This window comes from Drosophila suzukii, chromosome 3 (genome assembly GCF_043229965.1).
Source record: "Drosophila suzukii chromosome 3, CBGP_Dsuzu_IsoJpt1.0, whole genome shotgun sequence".
In the NCBI taxonomy this organism is placed as follows: domain Eukaryota; kingdom Metazoa; phylum Arthropoda; class Insecta; order Diptera; family Drosophilidae; genus Drosophila; species Drosophila suzukii.
Genome location: NC_092082.1, coordinates 90897239 through 90922257, shown reverse-complemented (window position 1 = coordinate 90922257; position 25019 = coordinate 90897239). Strand labels below are relative to the sequence as shown.

The 25019-nt window shown below is 43.6% G+C and overlaps 8 protein-coding genes across 14 annotated transcripts; 4 read left to right on the top strand and 4 right to left on the bottom strand.

The window, feature by feature from the left end:
* Positions 1 to 103: 103 nt before the first annotated feature.
* Positions 104 to 1897, bottom strand: Sry-delta (Serendipity delta). The gene has a single exon (XM_017087127.4). The coding sequence runs from the start codon at positions 1726 to 1728 to the stop codon at positions 430 to 432; it is 1299 nt and encodes a 432-aa protein (XP_016942616.3). The 5' UTR covers positions 1729 to 1897; the 3' UTR covers positions 104 to 429.
* A 668-nt stretch (positions 1898 to 2565) lies between these two features.
* On the bottom strand, positions 2566 to 4213 carry Sry-alpha (Serendipity alpha). Its single transcript, XM_017087133.4, has one exon. It carries the CDS (start codon positions 4211 to 4213, stop codon positions 2621 to 2623), a length of 1593 nt encoding a protein of 530 aa, XP_016942622.4. The 3' UTR covers positions 2566 to 2620.
* A 48-nt stretch (positions 4214 to 4261) lies between these two features.
* Positions 4262 to 5756, bottom strand: Sry-beta (Serendipity beta). Of its 2 annotated transcripts, XR_010654521.2 has the most exons (3): positions 5595 to 5756; positions 4471 to 5541; positions 4262 to 4403 (listed from the first exon to the last, which is right to left on the bottom strand). XR_010654521.2 is itself a non-coding variant. In XM_017087134.4 (2 exons), exons 1-2 carry the CDS (start codon positions 5665 to 5667, stop codon positions 4526 to 4528), a joined length of 1089 nt encoding a protein of 362 aa, XP_016942623.4. In that variant the 5' UTR covers positions 5668 to 5756; the 3' UTR covers positions 4429 to 4525. The 2 variants fall into 2 exon arrangements, 1 of the variants encoding a protein (XP_016942623.4); XM_017087134.4 differs by lacking the exon at positions 4262 to 4403 and having other exon boundaries at positions 4429 to 5541.
* A 111-nt stretch (positions 5757 to 5867) lies between these two features.
* janA (janus A) lies at positions 5868 to 6899 on the top strand. 3 transcript variants are annotated; one of them, XM_017087126.4, is made up of 4 exons: positions 5868 to 6009; positions 6075 to 6236; positions 6296 to 6420; positions 6584 to 6899. In XM_017087126.4, the coding sequence occupies exons 2-4, from the start codon at positions 6095 to 6097 to the stop codon at positions 6674 to 6676; spliced, it is 360 nt and encodes a 119-aa protein (XP_016942615.3). In that variant the 5' UTR covers positions 5868 to 6009; positions 6075 to 6094; the 3' UTR covers positions 6677 to 6899. The 3 variants fall into 3 exon arrangements, with proteins under 3 accessions (XP_016942615.3, XP_036675603.2, XP_016942614.3); XM_036819708.3 differs by having other exon boundaries at positions 5987 to 6005; XM_017087125.4 differs by lacking the exon at positions 5868 to 6009 and having other exon boundaries at positions 6047 to 6236.
* On the top strand, positions 6795 to 7539 carry janB (janus B). The gene is made up of 4 exons (XM_017087124.4): positions 6795 to 6934; positions 6999 to 7154; positions 7208 to 7332; positions 7389 to 7539. The coding sequence occupies exons 1-4, from the start codon at positions 6883 to 6885 to the stop codon at positions 7476 to 7478; spliced, it is 423 nt and encodes a 140-aa protein (XP_016942613.3). The 5' UTR covers positions 6795 to 6882; the 3' UTR covers positions 7479 to 7539.
* Positions 7540 to 7769: 230 nt separating this feature from the next.
* ocn (ocnus) lies at positions 7770 to 8525 on the top strand. The gene is made up of 3 exons (XM_017087123.4): positions 7770 to 8079; positions 8132 to 8256; positions 8312 to 8525. The coding sequence occupies exons 1-3, from the start codon at positions 7869 to 7871 to the stop codon at positions 8423 to 8425; spliced, it is 450 nt and encodes a 149-aa protein (XP_016942612.1). The 5' UTR covers positions 7770 to 7868; the 3' UTR covers positions 8426 to 8525.
* A 333-nt stretch (positions 8526 to 8858) lies between these two features.
* On the top strand, positions 8859 to 10515 carry ZIPIC (Zinc-finger protein interacting with CP190). The gene has a single exon (XM_017087129.4). The coding sequence runs from the start codon at positions 8932 to 8934 to the stop codon at positions 10294 to 10296; it is 1365 nt and encodes a 454-aa protein (XP_016942618.1). The 5' UTR covers positions 8859 to 8931; the 3' UTR covers positions 10297 to 10515.
* Positions 10421 to 24969, bottom strand: Axn (protein axin). Of its 4 annotated transcripts, none has more exons than XM_036819436.3 (13): positions 23947 to 24968; positions 22968 to 23163; positions 21965 to 22039; positions 14990 to 15274; positions 14696 to 14928; positions 13931 to 14635; positions 13038 to 13175; positions 12834 to 12930; positions 12555 to 12686; positions 12237 to 12495; positions 12035 to 12179; positions 11619 to 11960; positions 10421 to 11551 (listed from the first exon to the last, which is right to left on the bottom strand). In XM_036819436.3, the coding sequence occupies exons 4-13, from the start codon at positions 15083 to 15085 to the stop codon at positions 11425 to 11427; spliced, it is 2274 nt and encodes a 757-aa protein (XP_036675331.3). In that variant the 5' UTR covers positions 15086 to 15274; positions 21965 to 22039; positions 22968 to 23163; positions 23947 to 24968; the 3' UTR covers positions 10421 to 11424. The 4 variants fall into 4 exon arrangements, with proteins under 4 accessions (XP_036675331.3, XP_036675332.3, XP_036675334.3 ...); XM_036819437.3 differs by having other exon boundaries at positions 11619 to 11942; XM_036819439.3 differs by lacking the exon at positions 13038 to 13175 and having other exon boundaries at positions 11619 to 11942; positions 23947 to 24969.
* Positions 24970 to 25019: the final 50 nt, after the last annotated feature.

Sequence of the window (25019 nt, the reverse complement as noted above, 5' to 3'; positions counted from 1 at the left end):
AATTCTCGTGACCTTTACACCGATTAAAATATCTGAAAAGATCTTTATTAAATGGTATTCTGTCCATATTGACAGTGATACACTTCCGTAAAACATTATTCAATAATCTTTTTGAAATATTTATTGGCAAATAATTGATTACAGCTTAATTCAAAAGTATATACAATATTGGAAAAATAATTGATTGCATTGTGGATTTTAAGAATTCATATGAAATCATATGGTTAGTGTCAGTTACTGGATTTTTATATTTTTTTAATAAGATGGACTATTATTTGGCTGGAGTATTAAAAAGACTCCAGCTTAAATCAACATAGTTTTAATTCGAATACCAGTAAATTATATTTTGTAGACCTTCTACAATAATCAAGTACACAGAAAAGGAGATATACTAGGGAGATATAATTACTTAGTGTAGGCAATGGTAGTTTATTTCAAGACTACGTCGTGATCGAATTGCAAGTGGTGCTCCAGCTCCTTCTTGTTCTCAAAGTTGGTATTACATATCAGGCAGAAGCCGCTGTTCTCATCGTTGTCGGACATGATGACGGTGACGGCCGCCTCCGATTCGTCGACGTCCACGTGCAGCTCCTCGACCACTTGCTGCTCGTCGGCGGGCGCTTCCTCGCGTACGCCGTACACCACGTCGCCTTCGTGGGTCTTCATGTGCATCTTGAGGGTGTAGCGCTCCGTAAAGGACTTGGGACACACGGAGCAGTAGTGCCTTGGCCGGTTTTCCTTGTGTATCAGCGTGTGATGGTTGAAGGTCTTGCGCGACTTGAACGACACATTGCAAATGCTGCAGATAATGGGATTCTCCTCGGCCTCGTGCCGCAGCCGGTGGTTGTAGAGCAGGTTGTCCTGCGAGAACCGCAGGCCGCACTTCTCGCACTGGTACTTCTTCTTGTCCCAGTGCATGCGCATGTGACGCAACGTGTTCACCGGCCGCGAGAAGCTCTTGGGACAGTAGCGGCACTGCTTCTCCGTCTTGCCTTCGTGCAGGTTCATGTGCAGCTCCAGGTACTCCTCGTCCCGCCGGATCACCCCGCAGATGGGACAGATGTGGTTCGGCTGCTTCGAGTGCTCCTCGCTGGTGTGCTTCTGCAGCTGATACCATGAGTTGTACACCTTGCCGCAGGTGGCGCACTCCTGCTTGACGCGCTTCTTCATCGGCCTGTCCTCGCCATCGGAGGACTTGCCGTACTGGCCGCCCTCCGAATCACCCACCTCCACCTCCTCGCAGATGAACTCCTCATCGTCGTCGTCCTCGTTGTTCTCGTCATCCTCCTCGTCTTCGAACTCCCTCTTTATGTCCGTGTCGGAGTCCTGGTCCTGCTCCTTGACCAGCTCAACAAAGAGGGCGTCTGCCTCGGCATCGGCGTCTGTGTCGGCATCGCTGGCGGGGATTTCCACCTCTTCCACCAGGATATCCTCTGCGGACTCGCCGGGCACCTCGAAAATGGACTTTAGAGCGCCCTTCAGCTGATTGGTAAGCCTTTTCTGGGTGGTCATCAGGTTGACCATGATGGTGTCGTACTCGGAGAGCTCCTGAAAGCAGCGCGGGCACAGCCGGGCGCTGGGCTTGAGGTCCAGCGGCGTCTGGATGCAGTTGGCCAGGTGGGTGAGCACCAGCGAGACGGTTTTCTGCGAGGAGGGCACCTTGGCCGACAGCTTCTCGTAGACGCCATCGCTCAGCTCGACGGCGCCGCAAAAGAAGCACGAGTCCATTGCGGCGGGCGGATTCTGGTTTGCAGTGCTATGCGGTGCCCGGTTAAAACGGCGGCCTATTGTTTACAACCTCAGAGAGGGGAAATTGTGTATAAATTTAATAGAGTTGGCAAAATGAACGAATATCGGACGCTATACCAAAACGCGTGAAATGCAACCATGTGCTAGAAATCGAGTTGGCAACTCTCTGTGGTATGGAAGAAGAGTTGGCAGCCCTTTTTTCTACTCAACCAGGGATGGCCAACGCCCTGGTCCGCGGGGCGGACTGGTGGAGTGGAACGGAAGGAAACATAAATGGGTTAAAGCAATATATACACAGCTATTTCCTTGTAATTACAATTCATTATACTTTAATTTGAAGTGAACTATTAAATATTTATATTTAATTTATTTAAAAATTCGAATTCTAAAAAGGCAATCATACATTATTAAATTTTATGATCGATAATATCAATTTGTATCAAAATAGTGGGTGAAGTTTATACAATAAACTTTAAATGTACAATTTTTGTCATTTATGTACCTAGCATATTTATATTGGTACAGTTACTATCATTTTATCAACAAGATATTAATATGTCAAACTGGCTCCTTCTTTATGAACTTGGTACCCAATAAAACAGATATTTTGTTGATCTTTTGTTTTTAAATGTTTATTGTGTCTAAAAATTATGAGAATAACTTCAAGTAAATGAAGTAATTACAAATCCAGAGATTACATTCTTTTATAGATATACTTATTTAGAATATTTCAGGGATTGGGAACCAATATACATTATTATATTAATCTTCTAAAATTTTAAAAATAGCTTCAAATTAATGAAGCATTTAAAAATGTTTAAATTTTATTATTATAGACATACCTATTTAGAATATTGTGTGTCATGGATGTTCAATCTAATCTAAGAATGTCGGTGATCTGGAAACTTATAAGATCGCTTTCATTGCTTGCGGACTCAGTACAGGTGTCCTGTGGTCCAAAGACCGAGCAATTTCCGGTTTGTTTTACAAAGGAACGATGTCTCTTAGACACGGATCTACTATTTCGTACAAAAGTTCTGGTGTCATTAGGGGGAATCGGAGCCAGAGAGGCAATCGAACTGTCGGTTTCAAGATTATCCTTGCTTATTAAGTCCCTCAGCTTGGCCAGAACCGAGTACAATATCTTGAGGCGTTTAACGATGCGCTTGGGCTCCACCGGGATGTCCAGATTAACCACAGCCTGGCACTCCCGTAGGATCAGGATGAGATCCTTGTGCACACGCTGGCCATCCGTACTGAGACCCGAGTAGTTTACAGGCAGCCGGAAGTGCTCCACCAAAACACTGCCCCGGTGGACAATCACCTTCAGGTGACTCTTTTCTTGAATGTGGATACTCTCGCCCAGCATATCCAGGTAGTTGTTGATCAGGGAGCAGCTGTCTATGATTTCGTGGATCACGTTCCGGAAGATTAATAGCTCCTGGTTGAAATGCTCTTGCAGGATTTCCACATGGTGTATGGACGAAACGGATTCGGGCAACTGGAGGGCTGGCACAATGCAGGCATCCAGGGATTCCAATGAAGCCAGGCAGCTCCTCACAATCGTCTTGGTTTTGATGTCCTGCGAGAAGGCTATTGCCAATACTCCAATCTGTTGGATGCGATCCATATTGGTGTCAAAGGCGGAGATCAGTTCTTGGGCACCATTAGCATTCTTTTGCAGTGCCTCCTGAAGTTTCTCCACCGAAGTATTCTCCAGTTCGATCAAACTGACGAAGAGCAAGTGCAGCATGGCCTCGTTTAGGAAGGATTCCAAGGCGTAGAGAGCTCGTTCCAAAGAGAGTGCCTCCAGCTTGCGGTGACCACTATTCGGATCACCGGCCTCCTCGTGAAAAGTGGCACATTCGCTGAGTAGAGTCTCGCAAAGAGAGGTCAGAGCCATCTTGTCCGATTTAATGGCCACATTGGCGAATGCCAAGACGTGGCGAACTATATGATTCACTATGCTGGCCAGCTGGAAGCTGTCCTCCGTGACGCTCTCCTCCAGGATGTTCAGCGAGTTGTTGCTCCTCTGAGCCAGCTTCTCCATGTAATCATCCAGGTGATCCAGGGCCAGATCCATTAGCTCGACGAACGAGTGATCCTCCAGGTTCTTCACTGGGGCCACGTTGTTTTCCAGTTGCGTCAGGGAGATCAGCATTCGTCGCAAGCACCAGTCCAAACGATCGAGAAAGTGCTGCCTGGTCATCTGCGAGGCATCCAAGCTAATGGTCCGCTCCAAGTGGGTGATGCAGGTGACAACCTGGGTGAGGCACAAAAAGATGGTCTCCACCTCCAAGTTGGCGCCACTGGGGGCCACCTCTGGCAATCTGGCCTTCAGATCGCTGGCAAAGTCCAGGAAGGTGGCGCAGAACTCGTTCAGCCAGCCCATGTTGCCCGTGCTGCTGTAGCCCTCTGCGATCAGGTCACTGCAAGTGTTTAACTGAACTAACAACGACTCCATAGCTCTATAAGATGTGCTCCCGGGTAAAGCTGAACTTTTCAACTAAGTACTAATATTGCGCGTCATGACTTTATATACGTCCCATAAACAGGTAGAAGGACCTCTTCTGGGAATTGGGAAAACATCTGTCCAATTTATTACCATGGTCGGCGAAATTTCGCGAATTCCGCGATTTTACCTGCTAGAGTTCCTGAAATACAGGCAAAGAACTGATATTTCCGTCATTGATTGTTTAGATTTAATTTTATGATACATACGCGCTTAGGGGCCCATAAGCTGGGCTTCTTAGATTAAACTAGCAAGGGACTACATTTAAAAGAACGCCTCGGTGGATTCCTTGGCCGACTCCGCCGACTCTGGCTTTTCGACCGGCTGGTGGACTCGCTTGTGCACCTTCAAAGTGTACTTGTCGACGAAGGACTTCTCGCAGTCGGGGCAGGGATAACGTGGCCGATCGGTCTGGTGGGTGCGCAAGTGGTGCTTGTAAGTGCGCTTGGTCTTGAACTGCTGGTGGCACACCTCGCAGATCAGGGCGTTCTCCTCGGCGTCGTGGCGCATGAGATGGTTGTACATTAGCCACGACAGCGAGAAGCGCTCGCCGCACTTGTCGCACTGGTACTTCTTCTTGTCCCAGTGCACCTCCATGTGCCGCAGGACGTTCCGCTTGTGGGAGAACTTCTTGTCGCAGTAGCGGCACTCCAGTTCGGTCTTTCCCTCGTGCAGGTTCATGTGCAGATCGAGCACCTCGTCGTCCTTGACCTTCAGGCCGCACACTTGGCAGGTGGCTTGCTCCGACTTCTGGCAGGTGTCCGCCTTGATGTGCCGCTCGAGAACCTCCTGGCTGGAGAACATCTCGCCGCAGATGTGGCAGGGTATCTCGGTGGTCTCGGTGAAGAACTCCTCCTCCGAGGAGGGCATGCTGTCGTCCGGTTCGCTGAATTGGAAGTCCTCGTCCAGCATCTCCTCCCGCATGAACTCCTCGCCCTCATCCTCCTCTGGCTCCTGCTCTTCCTGCTTCTCGGGCGACCGCTCCTGCAGGGGGGTGGCCTGGATGATCTTGAAGGCCGGCACCTGCACCCTGGCCCTCTTGGAGGCCTGCTGTTTGGTCTCCGGCTTGCCTTCCACCTGCCGGCAGCCCAGAAGTGCGTCCGCAATCTGGCGCTGCACCTGACTGAGGTTCCTCACCAGTCGGTCGTAGTTGAAGAGGTACTCCAGGCAGTCCCGGCAGGCGGCGGAATTGGGCGCGAGATCCAGCCTCTGGTTGATGATCTTCTCGAAGTACTTCAGTATATCCTTGATCGGCTTGAAGGTCCCTGGCACTATGCAGCCTGCAAAATGTCGGCTATTAGGATTTTCCACCGGGCGGCGGAGATATGGTTACCTTCTATTAGCTGGAACACGCCCACGGACTTCTCCTTGCCGCAAACGAAGCAGAACGGACGCGTTGAGCTCATCTCTTCGCCTAGAAATCGGGAAAATTCGGCTTAAACAATTTAATTTGTGTATATTTTGTTGTGAACGCTAGAGCTGTACCGATAGTACCGATAGTAGTATCGATATATACTCAAATCTGCGCAAGAGTTCGACTGCTAGGAGTGTGTCCTCGCTAATCCCCCTTTTCTACAGACTTACTTGGCTCTTACGTTTGCTGACACTAACGTTTCTGGTATACGTAACAGCGGCGATGTAAAAATATCACGATATAAATATTTATTCTTATTCAAAAAATACCGATGTATAGATATTTTGATGTATTTTTACATCCCTATACACGAGTAGGCTATTTTCGCCGGTTGGTAAGCATAAATTCCTTTTTTTAAGCACTTCTCCGCAATGAATCGTCTTCAATTGTTCTCCAAAGGACTACGACTGATACACAAAATGTCCGAGGAAACACTTGCAGGCGTACCACTGGTGCACATCAGCCCAGAGGGCATTTTCAAGTACATTATGATCAACGTTATCGACGGAGGAGATGCTTCCAAGGCTGTGATTCGGGGCTTTTCGGACTGCGAATGGCATGGTAAGTGGGTTCCCCTGTGGCTATTGTTCAAGCATTAATCCTCGGAACCTTTTCTGTAGCCGACATCTTCGATCGCGAGGAGAAAGTCTTCAAGAAGCTGGGACTGCGTGCCGAATGTCCTGGTGGCGGCCGCATCGAACACAACCCCGATAAGAAGTACATCAAGGTCTACGGATACTCACAGGTGGGTCTTTGGAGGATTTTTAATCCTACCAACAGGGAACTAACAGTTTTTAAGGACCATACCATTACCATCTATGCTATAATTCTACCTGATCCACTTACGATCTTCTTAGCTCCTATATATGATTCCGATTATTTGAAAACTTCTGTTTGCTAATTTTCAGGGCTTTGGAAAAGCTGATCACGCCCAGACGAAACGCATCCTGTCCACCAAATATCCTGATTACACGATCGAAACCTCTGATGATGGGTATTAGCTGCAATCAAAGGAAGAAAACACCTGGAACTTGACCTACAATCCCATAAGCCATGACTTTTACGAAAATGGCATTTGAAATTTTAAAATTCCCTCTGAAAAACAGTTGGTCAGGAGCTGTGCAACTGTGTTCACACTAAACCTTTTCGAATCTAAATTATTCAAGTTGTATAGAAATTCCACTTGTATTTCCTTTGGAAAAATAAAATGAAATTTGTCAAGTCTTTGAGTCTTCTTCCACAATGTGTTTCTCCGTTGCGTAAGCTATAAGTGGAGAAAAATATCCTAAATGCAATATAACTAATGTCTGTGCCTAACCTTAGAAAAATGTTACTCTACCGATCTGATCAGTTTGGTGGGAATTCCAAGGGTTAAGATAACCAAAGGGGAAAATCGTTACTTGTTAGTGATGATCCATACACACGGGTTTACGAATTTTGGAAGAGTTATCGTTCGTGGAGCTGATGTCGACAATCATTGTGAGTCCAGGATGCTGGCATATCCATGATTTTTTAACATAACTCATTTACAGTGGAAATTTTTGACTCCATTTTGGAGGAGATGGAACCCCAGGGCATATGTTCAAAATGCCTTGGCGGCGGAAGAATTCTCAACGAGGAAGACAAGAAGAAAATAAAGATTTATGGCACCTCTAGAGTAAGTAAAAGGGATGTCTTTGATGTAACAGTTGGCTTAATAGAATGCATCCTCAGACATTCGGCGGTGCTGATCACAAAAGGACGAGGAATATACTACAAGCGTGGACCACCTACAAGGACTTCAAAATCAGCGTTAAGAATTAAAGTTTCACATATTTAAGAAATGTTAAATTAACTTAAATACAAATTGCACAGTTAAAATGAATGGAATACAGTTTTGGATTCTTGGGAAATATTCTGTTTCTGATATTTAAGAGGTAAGAAAAATGTTGTTAATATAAGGGTTATAAACTAAAAGCTCGATCCCTAGCAGTGAGATATATAATTATGCATTTATTATGATTTACCGACTAATTTTTATGAAGAAACACTCGATCTCAGGTGCTCTGACTTTTGTGACAGTTCTAAATTTATAATTTGACTTGAAGGCCCCAGATAAAATCAGTCTAGCTGAAGCCTTGCTACTGTTCAGACCAACATTTTTCGGAATACTTCATCTAAATTCCAGTGCCTTTTTATACAAATTTTTCCAAAATGAAAACGATAAACTTTTTGGCTCCCATTTCGCAAATAGTTAGGCCCATTCGAAGGCAAAGTACTTCGCGAGTTAACGCCCTTTTAATAAATGTTCCGCGAGTTCAGATATCAAAGGGAAAGAACAAGTACCTATTAATGACGATTCACATGCACGGTTTTACCAGGTTCGGTAGGACGATCGTTAGAGGATCGGACTCCAAGGACCACGGTTAGTCTTGCTTCTATTCTTCGTTGTAAATACTAATCAGTTGTGTTCCCAGAGCAAATTTATGAAGAAACAGTGGAGGAAATGGACGACATTGGCATATGCACGAAATGCCTGGGCGGAGGGTTCATCAATAACAAAGAGGATAAGAACATGATCAAGATTTATGGGTGCTGCAAGGTAAGTGTGTGGCATTTACTTTAATGAATCTGATAGTGATCGAATTTATTCCCAGACATTCGGGGAAGCCCCGCACGGCAGGACAAAGGATATATTGCTGTCGTGGACCAAGTACCAGCATTTTAATATCATCTTGCCCAAAAAGAACTTAAATGCTTATGAAGAATAAAAAAAGGCACAGTGAGGGCAGTAAAATAACATGTTAATTTTCAGTTTTGCCTTGTTGGCAACTTTAAGAAACAAAATAAAAAATGTCCATGGCTAAGGAACTACTTCCTGTTTTATTGAAGTGTACAGAAGTGGTATTTTACATTTACTACTGTGGTGAATTTGTTTGTAAAATAAAAAATCATATCGTTCCCTTAAAAGCAATCCCCTCCCAATAAGACCCTCACTCTAAGCTTAAATTAAAAACTGCCCACAGTGGTGAATATGCTCTTTTAGGAGGTTGTCTCGGCTATCGCGGGCAACATTTTGGTGAGACCGTACTCTCGATATTCGGTATATACTAAAAAATACCCACGTGTACCGATGGTATTTATATAGGAGGGTGTATCGGCTAAATAAACTGGAACCACTGGTTCGATAAACGATAGCCGCCAACCGATAGCGGCAGCTGTGCAGCCCTCGTTCCAAGCATATTTTGTAAATAAATTCCAGTCGAGAATTCGGAAAATGAATTGCTGCATTTGCCAGTTTTCCGTGCGCGTGCCCAAGGACATTCACACGGAGACCGTTGGCCACCCGCCGGTGCTGATCAGCGAGCTGGTCCTGCAGTGCACCCGGGGCACAGACTACGTCCTGGCGGACGAATCGTCGACGATATGCAAGAAATGCTGCGAGAAGTTGGCAAGGTACCACAAGTCGATTCAAATCGCGCGCAAGCTGCGCCAGGAGATCCTCGAGCTGATCCACAGTCCCTACATGCCCAAGGACTTCAAGCAGTCGCCGTTCAAGGAGGAGGATGTCGCCAGGGAAACCAGGACCATAACCAAGTTCGATGGGAACATTGAGGAGGTCGGAGAGGAGGATCAGGAAGAGGAGGAACATCAGCAGCTGGTGGAGGTGGACACCTCCGCGGAGGGCATCACTCTGGTGGATCCCACTAGTATCGAGGAGGAGGTGGCCGAGCAGGAGGAACACATCTTCATTATAAAGCAATCGGAAGAGGAGGAAGAAGAGTTCCAGTCCGTGGACCTGGACATCGACAACGAGATCATCATAAACGAGGAGGAGGCCCACGAGATGGGGGAGGAGGAGGAAGATCTGATGCCACATGCCAAGCACGAGGCCCAGGAAGCCGACTTCTTCAAAGAAGACACCATGAGCGACTTTGACGACCATCTGGACGGCACCATAGAATACATAATATCCGACGGCGAGGGCGACGACCAGGACCAGGATCACGACAGCTCCGGCGAGTACACGGTCAACATACAGTGTCCCAGCTGCCCGGAGAAGTTCACCAGCCGGCGCGCCTACAATGCCCACACAAAGCGGGAGCACTTTCCCGGCTATGTCTGTGATCAGTGTGGCAAGACGCTGCAGTCGTACTCCGGCTTCATAGGCCACCTCCAGAACCACGAACCCGTCAAGCAGTTTGCCTGCCCCGTTTGCCCCGAGCGGTTCAGCCGCAAGTTTCGGCTGAAGCACCACATGGCCTGGCACACCGGCGAAACGCCGTACCAGTGCGAGGTCTGCTCCAAGAGATTCGTCCACAAGGTGGCCCTGTACAAGCACAAGATGATCCACGACAACGAGACCAAGCGGCTGGAGTGCCAGGTGTGCGGTTTCAAGACGCGCACCAAGGCCCACTTGGAGCGGCACATGCGATCCCACACGGGCGACAAGCCATTCGCCTGTCCGGTGTGCAACAAGCGCTTCTCCCAGATGTACAACATGAAGGCCCATCTGCGGGAGCACGAGAGTCCCGGAACGAACCGCCATCGGCGCTATCACTGTCCCAAATGCACGCACACGTTTATCAACGAGCAGAACTATGTGTCCCACGTCCAAAGGGACGACTGCACGGCAGTTTAGCCCAATCCCACTGACGAATACATATAATAGAGATAATTATCTAAGCCTAACCCCGATCATCATCGTGTAGTGATCAGAATCACAATCACCCATCCAACCGAATGAATTCGAATCATTTGGCACATTACGTTCTATCCATGTACTTTTTTTATTAAATCTATATGCATTTTGCTCACAAATAAAATATGTTTGATATAATAAATTTATCCGTTACTTGCATATTTCTGCGGTTATTTCAGTTTTCTTAAAAAAATATGTATAGTATGTGTATGCATTAACTTATTTAAATAAATCAATCGATCGATGTCGTCCGTTTCGGCCAAGAGCCTCCAATATATACCTCTAGAGTGTAGACGTACATCCCAATATTGGTCACTGCTGGACTGAGTCGAACCCGAAAATTAAATGTGCCTAATGGTAGATCGGTAGATGCAATTGACGCAATTACAATACATTGTATAAATACATAAATGTTAAGTGTGTGTATGCTGTGTTATAGATTATACAAAAATAAAACAGATTATCTTTTGATTTTTGTCGAGTTGAATAGAACTTTGTTAATATCATCATATCATCATAAAATGCACATTACAAAAATATTAACAAAATTTATTGCAGGCAGTCCGTAGTTAGTAAAAAGTAACAAACAAATCCCAATCGTGGTAAACCCATAAATCTTCTTAATAAATTGATTTTGTGCAGGTCCTAATCCTAATCTCAGCCCCCTGGCTGCGGGGCTAAAACGCTTTCGGACTCTGAAACGTACGGCCTCCACAAGGAGTCAACACAAAGAGGACAGTAGCTCGGAAATTCGTTGGGGAATTACAAACTTAGAAGCACCTTTATGGGTGGCCGGTGAATAGATCAGTTTTTGTTGTACAGAAAAATACATTGCCCCCGCAGAGAGTAGTTTGTGATGCTTACAAAAGCCGGTCGGTCGCCCGAACAGATATCAGATATAGCTTTTGATTTGTCGGAAATAGCTTCTCCAGTTGCTAGCTCTAAGATGCGTACACTTGGTGCGTTCGTTATCGTATTCGTACTCTGCCGAGTGCATCAGTTTCATCGCTGCACCAAGCCACACTCACGATTTGCCTTAATACAAAATCTACGCTAAATGCTTAATTATTAATCGGATGGCTTGACAAGACCCATCGCTTTGTCTCCGAATAGGGGCAGTATGTCGGAGTCGTTAACAATCTCTTCCTGAATCACTGGACTGTCCGGGTCCTCGCAGTGCGTCTTGAAGAAGAATCTGTGGGTTTGAAAGCAGAGCCCTGGTTAGGAACAGAAGCCATACAGAGAGTAGCGAAATGTACTACCTAAAGTGTCCTCTTCTGGGCAGATAGTCCTTGAACTGACGCAGGGTTGGCTGAGTACCGGGTATTTTTATTCTGTACGGCACTGGCTCCTCGCAGAACGAGAACACCACGATCGTCTCCGGTGGCTTGGCCGGCAGAGGCGGTGGCGCCGCCGTGCTCTGCAGCTGCAGCTGGTGCTGGTGGGGCAGGCTGATGCTGCCGCCGCTGCTGCTGCTGCTGAAGGAGGCCAGTGGCTGGTGCTGCATCGGCGGTTGGGCGTATCGACGAGAGCGCCGCGGCTCGTCTTCCAGTCTTCGTTTCGCCTCCTCCAGTTTCGAGGCCGTGCTAGAGCCAGATCGAGAGCTTTAGTAAAGGGTTATCAATCGGTTAGTTAGTAATCCGTTGGGTTAGTCCATCTAAAGGCTATATTGACCCACCTCGCATCTTTGTACTTGGTAACAGTGTCGGCAGAGAACATGCTAATGCCACTGTCTGTGTTCATGGAAGGCCATTTGTTTGTCAACTTCCGCGAGCAGGAACTGTGATCCGGCATGGACTTCGAGTGCTTCATGGAGTGCCCGCCTGCGCATAGATTTGCATTTAATAAAGCAGTCGTGCCGTGAACTCTCTTGTCCTTACTCAGACTCATGGCGCCATCGCTGACCATCCCAGAGTCGTGGGTGGCTGTGCGTCGGCGCGACGGGATGGGTGGGCAGGGCGACATCGTTCCCGGCGAGCGGTGCGGCGTCTGGTCCTTCCACACCCGCGACACATGCTGGTCCAGAATGTCTTGGTCGTTGTCCTCGTCCAGTGCGAACTTCTCCCGTATCGCCTCGGCGAAGGCTCGGTCGCTGGCGCTGGATCTTTCGTTGGTTAGCAGAGCAGCTCCGGGATTTCTCTGTGAAAAGATGCATACTTAACAGAAAGTTCAAAAGTAATATTTTTTGTAGGTCTCACCTCGCGGGCCCTTTCCTCCAGATCTCGCTTCCGCTTCACTTCCTCCAACTTGGGTATCAGCAAGGCCACCAGTTCGTCCTCCTTCAGTGGTCTGTGCTCGTTCGAATGTAGTCGTTGTGTGCGAGGTATCACCTGTTAAATAAATAATAAGTCATTTAGTATTAAAAAGGGTAATTACTCATATCTATACAAGAGAAAAAATAATCACTCTATAACACAAAATGTTAGTCGTAGAGCTTCAAACTTTGGAAATATCATATGCATCGCATCCCTATTTACCTGAAAGGTGTTGGTCTCCTTGTTCGCCATCGCGCTCTGGCGAATCGCCTTGCTCTCCGTGGAGCTGTGTCTGCGTTGTATGTACGGGCGACCGTCCCTGAAACGAGGAATCATTAGTCAGTCAAACTGTTCGCTGGACTTGTGGTTCCATGTCTCAAGCATCCATTTCGCCGGGATCTCTACGGAGAAGACGCCGCTACTCACATGGAACAGCTGGAGATCGACATGGTGTCGGAGTCAGTGCGTCCGCCGGAGCTTACGCTGCCCCTCTCCGAATCAACCCGCGAATTCGGCACATAGGAGGTGTTGGTAGTGCTTGGATTGTACACATAACCGTGGGCACTACTCGCATGCAGATCGGACCAGGAACAGGATCATGACCGGGACATATATGGTTTCCATGCAATGGCGCCCAATTGTGTGATTGTGTTTTTGTGAGTGGGGTAATCGTCAAGATCCACAAAACAAAAATGTTCAAAAACAAATAAGGAAATCGCAATGTATAGATAGTATATCATCGAGTCAGTAGTGTAACGGTAAACATATGTACAATGCATATGCGGTGGGTGTTTTGAGGTCCAATGGTGTATATATGGAATGCAGGTGGGTTCGTGTTTTTGGCGTGCGTGTTTTGTTTTGTGAGCGTTCATGTACAACATATGTAAAAAAGTAAAAGAAACAAAAGTAACAAATTAGGAGTTAATCACAGAAAATCATCATCAATAATGGAGAACTTAAGACAAACATAAGAGTGTGGTGGATCTCGCCAGGTGTACGAATTTTGGATAGAGCTATATATTACAACCGCGAGTTCTAAACACTAATACTGCAATCAAAATAAATATCTTCTTGCATTCTTTAAAATTTTAAAGTTTAAAAATAACATTTTAAATTATTTACTTTTTAAAATTTTTATACAACTTTTAAAGACACTACTTAGTTCTTATTCAGTAAGAATAGTATTATGTGTAGTATTTATACTTGTTTTAATATTAATATTTTGACTGCAAATCTGATATACTACGTACTAGCTTTAATATGTACATCCTACCCTACATTTTGTTATCAACCAGGGATTTCAAAAAAAAGGTACATACCCGGGAGGTCGGATTTCCAGTCTTCTTTTCTGAGTTGCTATTAGTAGGTCCCGCGTCAGTCGGACCGGGTAGTCGGGCGCACGCGCACCTGCGCCCACGGATCCGGAACCCAGGGATCCGCCGCCCTCCTGCATCTGCACCTTCTCGAAGTCGTCGCAGAGCGACAGCACCGAGTCCTCGTGCAGCGTGGGCAGCGTGGAGCTGCGGGGCAGTGTGTCGGTGGCGCTGATGGAGCCGCTGGAGCTGGCCGACGTCGAGGGACCGTACACACTGCCGCTGGCACTGCATGTGCCAGCTGGCGGCCCGCTCACGCTGCTCACCGGCAGGTTGATGAAGGCCCCGGGCGGCACCAGATGCTGCAACTGCTGCTGCTGCTTGGTGGTCATGGCGGTGGCAGTGGCTGGCGGAAGGGCGCAGGCGCCCACGAGACTGCTGCCACCGCTGCCACTGCTCCCAGCACTTCCCGATCCCGTGGCGCCGCTGCTACTGCAGCGCTCCTGCTGGGCGGACATCTGCTGGATGTACAGGATGTACATCTCCGAGCAGAGGAACGTGGGGTAGATGTTGTCGCGGATGGTGACCTCCACATGGCGCTGCATGGGATCGAAGATGTGCGGGCTGAGCGGCAGCTCGGGATTCGTCTTGATGGCCTTGATCTGGGCGCGCAGGTCATCGGAGATGGACAGCTGACTCTTGCGCAGGAATCTTGATAAAGGAACAGATAAATTAGATTGTATTCTTCAGGTTAAAGCATCAGAGACTCACCTATAGATGGCTCCGATTATCTGCTTGATCTTCTCCGGATCCGTCTGCTGCTTGAGGCCCTCGCAGGCGAAATAGAAGTTGAGGTGGTCGTTGTAGGCGGGCGCCTCCTCCTCGACGTACTTCTTGAAGAGCTCGACCCCATCGCGGTCCTCCAGCAGGTGGTTCAGCGTCCGGGCCCAGTTCAGGTAGGATGGCGGTGAATTCTTCGAGGTCTCTGCTACCCCTTCGGTCATCTGAAGAATGGGATGATTGAGTTACAGGAGAGTTCTCTCCGCAATCGATTCAGGAACCCACCTTTTTAACACGGCTCTCTTCTCCGGGTACTGGTGGTCGTGGCCCACTACACTCATTATCATCATGTTTCCGGAGTCCCGATGGATGGCCACTCATGCCACTCTAAATTGGCTTCCCAGGACGAGCGATCGCTGCTAAATATTTACCTATTCCTACGCTAAAGTTACCAGTTACGATTAACGAACGTGTTTTCTCGGTTTCAAATCACAAACGCCCGTATTTTACAAATATCTGGGACATGGAAGATGCGCTCGTTTGCGAATTTGGAAGGCAATTAGACAAGGCCTGGAAGTAAAATATTGGAAATTAGAAAATATGAAATATTTGTTTTTTATAAAGTGGTTAGAATTAGATACAATAAGGTTTAATTTAATTTTGAAGTAGTAATGATATATAAAGAATGTTTTCAGTTTTGTTTTTTAAGTTAGAAAGGTTTTATTCCAAATATCTGGTAATATGTGCCTATAAAGGAATTAATGAATTTAAAGTATAGTTCCATAACAACTTTTAGTCCCAAGTTCCAACAGTTCTGGTTTTAGAAACTATAATTTCTACTAAAACTAGACAAAAAAATAATATTACGTGTATGCTAGCTTTTAGAACACAATGCCCTATAACGTATCTGGCTGCAGATGAAAACCATTCCATAACTGACTTTCGCGTGGCCCACTTTCCCATCTTTGAATCGCAATTTGCAATGCAGAAATCGAAATTGAAATCGCAATGGTAATTGGAGCCGCAAAGGGAAATCCTCAAGGATGCGGAAGCAGAATGAATGACCACTTGGCGGCGGAGGCGACGGCTCCTTTGCCTTTCGCATTTCTTATTTCTTATTTCTTATCAACAGGGAACAAGGAAGCCCACGCAAACTGCAAAGTGAGGAGCGGATCGAATGGCGGCCATTTTGAGGGCGCTTTTGATTGGTTGACGATATCGACCAATGCAGCAAACGGGGCGCATGGCAAAGGGAAAAAGGCAAAAGGACAATAATCCATTATGTACAAAATTTGAACACGAAATACGCACACACTCACCCAGAGACACACACACCCCAATAATGCCATGCTGAAATGCTAAAATCGGGGATGGTGGCCAGGACTTCCTTCGCTCCTTTAAACCCCCGCTGCCTCCGGACTCCTCGAGCTGTCTGACGCGTTCGAGAGCAGGCCAAAACTAGAAAGCAAGCACCGCGTCGCGCTTTTGGTAAATCAAAAATATTCCCATTTCTTCGTTGTTCCTTTTTACCTCCCCTTTGCAATAAAGAGCAGACCAGAAATGCCAGTTCAGACTTTTTTGAGTTAGGAACCATTTTAAAGGAAGATATGGCATAGTATGTAAAAGTTCCGGGTTAAAACTTTTTAAAAAAGTATTGTAAGGTGTGAGAATCGCATAATATCGTATAACTTTCTAAGTTAGGAACCATTTAAAGGATGGTATGGTATGTACAAAACCATTTTTAGCTTCAAAACCATGAATTTTTTAAAAGTCAAAACTGGTAGCTAAAATAAACATATCATGGCTTATTATTTCCAAATGAACTGAACTATGTTGTACAATATCAGCAGTCTTGAAAGTTTAAACCAGTTTACAATGGTTACTTAGCTTTCAAGGTATTATTGAAAAAGAAAATCAAAATCTTAACAGTTTTAGTTTAGTATCCAATATTATATATAACAAATTACTCAATGTATTACTATGTAACATTTCCGCAGATTTAAAATCTTAAGTATCGTCAAGGAATGCTTGATAATTTAAAAACTAAAATCGGATCACTTTTAACTTTTATAATGGAATGTTTGTAAGAATTCCTGTCTTGTTTTGTTGATAAATTTATAGATATGCATTACAGATATAAACATTTCTAAAAGATGTTTTCCCTTGCTCTAAAGAATTCGCGTTCATTTTTCCCTACACCTTTTGACTCCACCTATTTACAGTTATAGGTATTCCTGTTTACTATTTCATAAACAGGTTTTTTGGCTGTAAAAACCCGACATCACTGGATAAGTTTGCCGCCAACAACAGAGCAGCGACAAAAACAACAACAAGGCGGCACAAAGGACATGAGCAGAGCCTGGCAAAAAGTGGAGAGGAGAAGGGTTTGGATGTGGGTTTGGGCTTGGGCAGCACTTCCCTGCCAGCCATGACTTACAGACACACATACACAGCCGCTGGAGCCGAGCTGATGAAAGGGGATGAATGTGCTGCTCTTGTTTGTTTTCGTTGTTCTCGGCAGGGCCAGGACAACTGGGGAACTGAGGAGCTGAGGAGCCAAGGAGCAGCCACAAAGCGATAGCGCCGGCGGAGAGCCAAGGAAATTCATCAAAACGCCATTTGCATAGCACTCCATTACGGCGAAAAGAACAAAGAAAGGCACAATTAAAACGCTCGTCGCCGCAAAGGAATCCGTGGGAGGACTAGAAGGAACCAGAGATGGCGTCGTCCTCCACGAGAAGGACATGCTCCGCGCCTGGCCACTTGAGGCCCGCATCTCCCCCGTGGGCATGGAACCCTCCATCACAAAGACAACGCCAAACAGCAGGGGAAATCGGCACCTCTTTGGTGCATCATCTCGGAATCATCTCCATCCCGTGCCGCCCCTGCATCTCAGGACTAACAAGTGCCATTGCCGACATCAAAGATTCGGCTCGACCTTAATGGCATAATTGCTACTGAAAGCCCCGTAGAAGGTGCTTTCTCTCGGGTCACAAAGAAAGTTAGTTGCTGACGCTTTTTAAGTCCACCACGAGGTAAAATGAGGCCCACAACATTCAAAAGAGGGAATTACCTTTGACTTTTCAGCGAGTAGTTGCCAAAGCGCTCTTTTAATCATTCAAGAATCATTTTAGAAGGCCTAAACCTTTTAAGATCCTACAATGACGATTATAAGTTTTGAATCAAAGGGTACATGTGGACTTCCGTTATTCATACTTTCTGAATACTGAGCAGTTTTATTTGCAAGTAAGAAAATATAGCTTAAAAACTTATATACACAAAATAATAATCTTTGAAGATTTTACTCAGATTTGAAATGATAGGACGATATATTTATATAAAATCCTATTTTTGCTGTAATCGGAATATGTTTAAAACCATCTTTTAAACAGTTAAACAGTTTTTATTAGCATACTAAACTTTTTTTTAAGCCGTAAACTTGTTGACTAAAATTCTGCCTTTTAGAAATGTGCGAATTAGTTTTATTAAATAATTAATCAACATGGAGTTGAGAAAAGAGACGGGTTTTGATTAATCCATGTTAAAGGGCCCAATCAGGATCAGAAATGAAAAATTATATCTAATAATTAGATTCTAATATCAAAATAAGTCCAGCTATAAAGGGTTTTGAAAAAGCATATTAATATAACAATAAATTAGATAAACTAATAACTACCTAAACCAAACTATTATCTTTGTAAATATGCCGCCGGTGCTTCGCTGCTAACTGTGTGCAACTCATATTTTCCTGTCAGGGAACTAATAAAATAGGTTTGGAAGCCACAAACAGCAAGAAACATAAAAGCCCTTAACATGTTCTTTACCATAAACGAATGAACTACACTTGGTAATATACATTCGGAATAGTTAAAGTTCAACCCCCGGTGAAAGCAACTATTTTGTTTCATTGTTGTTCGAATGCAGTTGAACGGAAATTATGAAATAATTAAATAAATCCTTATTGATTTTGCTGTGAGCAAATGCCGAAAAAACAACAATGGAAACAGGAGCAGAAAAAGAGACCCTCTCGAGGGCAGATGATGATTTTTCTATCCCTATTAGATTGCGTACGCATCGCCGGATAATTCCTTTTCATTCTTTTCAAGTTATGAGTTCTGATGATTGGCAGGTAAGTCTAGCGTGAGATGAGGGCTTCCCATCATCATCATCGTCGCTGGAGGAAGCCGGAGGCGACTGCTTAGAGTTTCCCTGAAAACGGTTGCCCAGGTGAGGAAATACTCGCAGGATTCGCTCTATTTTTCTTTGAGGGATCCCAGCACAACCTCAGGTATGCGCTGCGGTAGACGGGATGACACTAAATCACCTTTGATGCACTCGAAAATCCCCCGACAGGTTGCTCACTTCGGGAACCACGCGACTTTTCGGATTATTATCGCCACTAATTGTTGACAAATCTGCCACGAGCCACGGAGCACAAAGTATTCGGGTGACAATGCCTTGACAAGCGGAAAGTCAAACTGAACGAGTCCTCTGAAACTGATTCTCGTTCTGATTGCGATTCTGATTCTGAATCTGAATCCTCATCCAGCGTTGACAGCGTTCGCAGGGTGAAATCTGCCCGCCACGTATGTGCGCCCATGCCGAGGCAGCCGGAGTACATAAACCGTTTCGGGGTTGCCTCGCCCGGACCAGCCCTCATCCTCATCCTCATCCTCGCTTCCATCCTCACCCACAGCCTCTCCCATTCACAATTGTTGCATGCGGACATCGAGGATGGCGCTTACGTCGTTTATGTACGGATATCGAACTTAATTGACGAGCACATCGGAGTCGGAATACCACGCAGAGAAAAGATTAGTACTTTGATTAAGTAATACTCCTCTTCAACAATCAGCTTCAATAATGAGTAAGATATTATAATATTATTAAAATTGTATCTTAAAGTGGAATAACCCTTACTAGACGTCGGATTATGTGTTAAATTCCATTTTTAGCTTGAATGTTTAGAAATGTTTTTCATGAAATCATTATTAAACTATGGTTATATGTATAACCAGTCAATAATCACAGAATAAGGAAGATTTTTGAAGTGATTTGACATATAATCATGATCACAGTAAAGGTAATTGTTACCATTTATATACTTCTCATGTTATGATACATTTAAAACGGTTTCAACTTGTTATAATAATAAATGAGTCGAAATATATGTTATTAATATCACCCTGTTTTATCTGCTTAATAAAGGTTTAAGGAGTCTTTTTCTCATCTTTATGTTATGCTAAAAGTAAATATTGAGGTCAAAATATCTATGCGATTTATAAGCTTGTTGAAAACCAACTTTTGATTCAGAATAATTTAACATTAGAAAACTCGAAAAAGTTTTAAAAAATAAAGCGAAATTGATATGTAATAAAGTTTTTGAATTATTATTTATATAATTTCGTTTTGTATTTACTGTAACACTTTCGGCTTGAACTCAACTTGCCAAACTTTTTAATTCGTTCTTTGGTTTCGGACCAAATTTAAAATGATTGATAATATTTTTAACAAAAAAAAAGTATCTTGATCCAAAAATTACTTTTTGATATCCTGGATGACATTACTAGACCTACAGCCATTTATCCATGTTCTTTCTGCACTTAGATTCATTCTGATTTCCAATTTGGCTAACTGCAAAACTACCTAATAGTTCAGTTTAGTGGGTGTTTTTTCCTAGTGGAGCACCACTGCCCCTCAAAGCTCCCGACCAGCTGTTGATGGACTGCCCAGCGGAGGAGCAGGAGCCGAGGCGGGAGCACTGGCGCTGGGGACGACCTCCAACATAATGATGCTCCATGTACATTGTACAACAACAGTGTGCACACAAAGGATGTTCTTTTCAAAGTGTCCGTGGTTGCGGCGGAGCAAGCGAGACGGCATCAGGCGAATAGGAGTCATTGTGTGCAACCAATATGCGCAGGTCCAGATTCGGTCCTCGGTTCCCATTCCCTCGGCATCGAGAGCCCAGACCAAGTCCTGGCCCACTGCCAGAGTGCCGGGGCAAAGGAAAAATCAGACGCCCGTCCTCATTGTACATAAACAGAGCAGCGAAGTTGGGTTCTATTTGTAATCCGCAGAACGCAAGGGTTGAGTCGGAAGACCCACCTCCGGATTCCATTTCCTCCCCTAAACGCAAATGTGGAAATAATTTTCGAATAAGTTTGAAAACAATGTGGAAGGGGAGGGGCTGCAGCCTCATTTGTTTCTAATGAGGTTAAGACCGCCATTGCGGAACCAAACGAACCCGCCGAACAAGGGGCGTCTGATGATGGTCTAGACTCCGGGTTAACCCGGCAAACTGGGGGAAAAGCACGGAAAATACTCACTACGGCTGCGAGTATTGCCGAAGGTCAATAGTGGCACTTTGTGCGCGGCAAAAGTTGCCAGCAAAGCCAGAAAAGTTCGGCACGGAAGCGCTCGCTTTTCAGGTGCAACGCCCATTGCAAGGACATCCGAGGATGCACTTTGGAGTGGAAAACTGTTGCACTTCGCTGAGGCTCAACAAAGGTAACTTATTACGGGTTTCAGGTGGTATTTCAAATATATAGCTTGCTTTAATTCGTTGTGAACAATTAACAATTGGTGCTTCCTTGGAAAACGCGATTCAGAAAGTCCTGTTTGGATTTTTTTTTTTATGAAAACCAAAGTCGGATTTCCAGACAATAAATAAACGTAGAAGTTGTGTGTTAAATATATAACATTCTAGGAAAAAAAGGTTAACTTTTTTTTTGTGATTGACTTTGCCGACCTGTTTATTTTAATTCACGGCTTTAAGGAATCCTACAGTAAAAAACAGATTTATTTAAAAAACAAAATGTGTACTTTACAACATGGATCCAGTCCTTGAATCATATAAAGAACATTGATTACCCGCACAAAAAACTGTTATGGTTAAAACTGTACAATACGGATAGTTATGGAGCTGAAAAGATTAATAACTATTAAAAATAGTGACGTATATTTTATTGTTGCGTTGATTACTATTTAATAGTAAATTGTTGGGAGAGTATCTACTTTGCTGTGAGAGTAACTATTTGTTGTCAATTTGGCAATTCGGTTGGTTGGGACAATTTAACTCTTATATTGGTCGATTTTACCTAAAAGTTTTTTTGTGCGCATGAATTAAGTATTTTTAAAATTCTTATAAACGCTTGTCTCTCGACTGGAAAGCAGTATTATTGCCCAATTGCAAAATGCTTTTAAATTCGATTTTTTTTCAAATCAAATTCCAATAATATAAAAAAACGTTATACTTACATATGTAATTTGCATAAAAAATTCAACATGAAAATCAAGGGAAGATAACAGTATTCCAAAAAGTTTCGGTAGTTCCTGAAAAAACAAGGAGGGCAATTTAAGAAAATTAGATAAATTTTATTTTTTTGGTATCAAATAATCTGCAAATGTAATTAATTTTCATTGTAGTATTTTTCAGCAACTATGTCATTGCAAATTTCATTTGATGTTTCCAACAAGTAAAAACGATCACTAAAAAAAAACAACTGAAAACCAATATTTTTGCAAAACAAGCAAATTTGTCACAAAAAATGTGCTCAAGATTTAAATCCAAATTCGAATTGAATTAATATTAGATTAAATAATTTTTTTTTAGAAATGTCAAATACTAATTGGTGTTCGTTAAGTAAATATATGGGCTTCAGTGGGGTACTTAACTTTCTGGAAAGCTATTTTACATAGCTTAATTTTACACAGGTAATCCTAAAAAGTATGACAAAAGTCGACTCAAAAATATTACTTTTTAATACAGATTAATTTACAACAAACTTGTACAGGTAAGGTATTAAACAAATATTTTTTTGAAATTTATAAGAAAATGTGTTAGAAATTAGCCTTATTTATTTTGTGAAATGTATCAGGAAATAAAATAGAAATTTAGAGTATTATCAATAGAAATAAAAAAAATATAGAAATATAAGTATGGTTATTTTAAGTACTAAATAAATTAAACGTTAAATATCTATACTTACTAAAATATATACAAAAGTTATTTGCGCTTTGTCGCTGGTATTAAATATTTTAAGATAACTGACAATAAATTTGAATTGAAGGTTCGCGTAATGTGGCGTGCTCCAAAACAATCGAGCAACAACAATCTTCCCTAACGCATGCCTTATTCAATATTCAATAACCCTTTGATATTAGTTTTGAGGGGGAGAAAGAATATTTTTCGCACGAATGGTTCTTATTTCCGCCTAAATAAATATAAAGAATGCCCACGAAAATCAAATAAAACACTTACCGATTAAACTCAAGTGAGAAATGGCCAACTCTTGAGAATATATGAATTCAAAATTATGCGAGTCCTTTAAGACGGTTGATTCTTTTGATGTCCGATTTGTAGAAATGTTCAACTCTGCGTTTCACTTAGTTTTTCTTATTCGCATTAATTCCTATTAATGTATCTTATATTACAGTTGATGTAGTACATGCAGTACCTGTAAGAGTAAAATAAATGGTTTAGTTAGTAATATTGTTTACAATAATGTGGATAATAAGTGTATAGGATAGGACAGCGTCCATTGGACACATATTAAGACTCTAAAACAATTTTTTTTAAACTATCCCTACCTAAAGTTAAGTCAAGTTAGGGTATTTTAAAGGTCTGATAATAATTTGAAATAAACTTAGCGATGTTTCACTGAAAAATGTTGTTTATCTTTGAAAAGTATACAGGAGTTCGTTTTTTCTTATTGAACATCTTTAAGAAGTTCACTTTTTAGGAGAAGTCTTCTTAATTTAAATAAATAATAAACCTTTAGAGGAATGTCAGTTTTGTTAGATTTAGCTTAACAAATTTGTATAGGTGCTTATTGGTCCTTTATATGCACTTGTTTCTCATATAAAATGTATGACGTTTGAAATTAATAATATATATCTGGAATGGACATGGAAACTAGAAAAAGAACTATAATTTAAACCTGCATTTTAAACAGGTATGAGAGTTTACATGTTATTTGAATGCGAAATCGTAATAAAGTTGCCCATTTAGGATACTGTTGTATTCAGTTCTTGCATACCAAATGTATGCACAATTATAAATAAATCATTGCTTTAACAAAAACAAGGACCAATCCAAGTCCTTGAAAGCATTGCACAAGCTACGTGCCGATGAACCATAAAAATCCGATAATCCATCTTACGAGAAACATCACAGACTGAATTAGGAAATTAAACCATTAGTTACTGATTCAGCAAAGAAATTCGAAACAATATCGTACCCTTAGATTCGTGTATCCTTGGCTTCACTCAATTGGGATGGCAGACGAGGACTGATCCTGGCGAGAAATCCGGCTGGTCCTGGCGGCCCTGGCTCCAATCTTCGATGGCGGTGACGATGACGAGGTGGGTTTGGACGGGAGTAATTTGATTGTAGCTTTAACGGCTGGACGCTTCGATTTCAATTGCAATTTCAACTTAGAACTCAGTTTCAATTTCGATATCGACGAGGATGATGCTAGCATTTTGATTAGTGTGCTCAACGAGAGGGATGCGTGACTAACAATTAATGGAAGGACGATTTGTGGAGTTCAACAAACAAGCGTAAACGTAAACAAGAGAGTGTGGTTAACAAGGAGCAGGCACAAATGACCGGTTCCGGATTAAATGCTAAACAAGGCTGCTGCAGATCCTCCTCCTCTTCTCCTGCCTCTTCTCAAGCGGGGATCCTCGGCTCTCCTCTCTCTGAAGTGGAACTACCCAAGGGGCATTTCCCAATCCAAGCCGATTCGTGAATGATATATATGCGGGATATATATCTTTAGCTTCCTGGTTCGCCAGGAGCAGTCGTCATCCTCGTCGTCCTCTGGCAACTCTGGTCCTCCGGAGAGGGAGAAAATCGTGCTGAACCGCCGCCCACTAGAGCATCTTTGGCTGGTCTCCGTCTCCGGTGGTTCCTCTTCCCCTGGAGCGTCCCTATATACGTGTGGTCGCCTCTCCTCTCAGTTCTCCACCATTTAAACACTTTTCCGTCTGCTGCTTCTTTTATTTTGTGTATTTTGTTGCTGTTGTTGCCTCTGCTGCCTTTGCTGCTGCTGCTGCCGTTGCCGTTCGATTTTCATGGACGTATCGTTGCGGATTCGTTGTGCGCCGAATCTCCAGAACGCGGACACTGTTTCCGGGCCCGCTAGCACCGCTTATTTAGTGGTAAATAATAGATTTATTGAATGGCAAAACAAAATGTAGTTCGACACAAATGTTAGACGGCGAGACGAACGATTACATGCTAGAGTTGCGTGGTTCGAAATCGAACTGGTTCGATAGCAGCGAGATTCTGATACAGGGCTGCTGCGCT

What these genes read in the sequence shown, in the direction of transcription:
- Sry-delta (XM_017087127.4), bottom strand. Translation starts at nt 1,728, where the DNA reads ATGGACTCGTGCTTCTTTTGCGGCGCCGTCGAGCTGAGCGATGGCGTC.
- Sry-alpha (XM_017087133.4), bottom strand. Translation starts at nt 4,213, where the DNA reads ATGGAGTCGTTGTTAGTTCAGTTAAACACTTGCAGTGACCTGATCGCA.
- Sry-beta (XM_017087134.4), bottom strand. Translation starts at nt 5,667, where the DNA reads ATGAGCTCAACGCGTCCGTTCTGCTTCGTTTGCGGCAAGGAGAAGTCC. An exon ending in CGTGTTCCAGCTAATAGAAG is followed by an intron (nt 5,542 to 5,594) that starts GTAACCATATCT and finishes GACATTTTGCAG; the next exon opens with GCTGCATAGTGCCAGGGACC.
- janA (XM_017087125.4), top strand. Translation starts at nt 6,047, where the DNA reads ATGAATCGTCTTCAATTGTTCTCCAAAGGACTACGACTGATACACAAA. An exon ending in TTCGGACTGCGAATGGCATG is followed by an intron (nt 6,237 to 6,295) that starts GTAAGTGGGTTC and finishes CCTTTTCTGTAG; the next exon opens with CCGACATCTTCGATCGCGAG. An exon ending in AGGTCTACGGATACTCACAG is followed by an intron (nt 6,421 to 6,583) that starts GTGGGTCTTTGG and finishes GCTAATTTTCAG; the next exon opens with GGCTTTGGAAAAGCTGATCA.
- janB (XM_017087124.4), top strand. Translation starts at nt 6,883, where the DNA reads ATGAAATTTGTCAAGTCTTTGAGTCTTCTTCCACAATGTGTTTCTCCG. An exon ending in AGCTGATGTCGACAATCATT is followed by an intron (nt 7,155 to 7,207) that starts GTGAGTCCAGGA and finishes ACTCATTTACAG; the next exon opens with TGGAAATTTTTGACTCCATT. An exon ending in AGATTTATGGCACCTCTAGA is followed by an intron (nt 7,333 to 7,388) that starts GTAAGTAAAAGG and finishes ATGCATCCTCAG; the next exon opens with ACATTCGGCGGTGCTGATCA.
- ocn (XM_017087123.4), top strand. Translation starts at nt 7,869, where the DNA reads ATGAAAACGATAAACTTTTTGGCTCCCATTTCGCAAATAGTTAGGCCC. An exon ending in ATCGGACTCCAAGGACCACG is followed by an intron (nt 8,080 to 8,131) that starts GTTAGTCTTGCT and finishes TTGTGTTCCCAG; the next exon opens with AGCAAATTTATGAAGAAACA. An exon ending in AGATTTATGGGTGCTGCAAG is followed by an intron (nt 8,257 to 8,311) that starts GTAAGTGTGTGG and finishes ATTTATTCCCAG; the next exon opens with ACATTCGGGGAAGCCCCGCA.
- ZIPIC (XM_017087129.4), top strand. Translation starts at nt 8,932, where the DNA reads ATGAATTGCTGCATTTGCCAGTTTTCCGTGCGCGTGCCCAAGGACATT.
- Axn (XM_036819436.3), bottom strand. Translation starts at nt 15,085, where the DNA reads ATGAGTGGCCATCCATCGGGACTCCGGAAACATGATGATAATGAGTGT. An exon ending in ATAATCGGAGCCATCTATAG is followed by an intron (nt 14,636 to 14,695) that starts GTGAGTCTCTGA and finishes TCCTTTATCAAG; the next exon opens with ATTCCTGCGCAAGAGTCAGC. An exon ending in CGATGGCGCCATGAGTCTGA is followed by an intron (nt 12,180 to 12,236) that starts GTAAGGACAAGA and finishes ATCTATGCGCAG; the next exon opens with GCGGGCACTCCATGAAGCAC.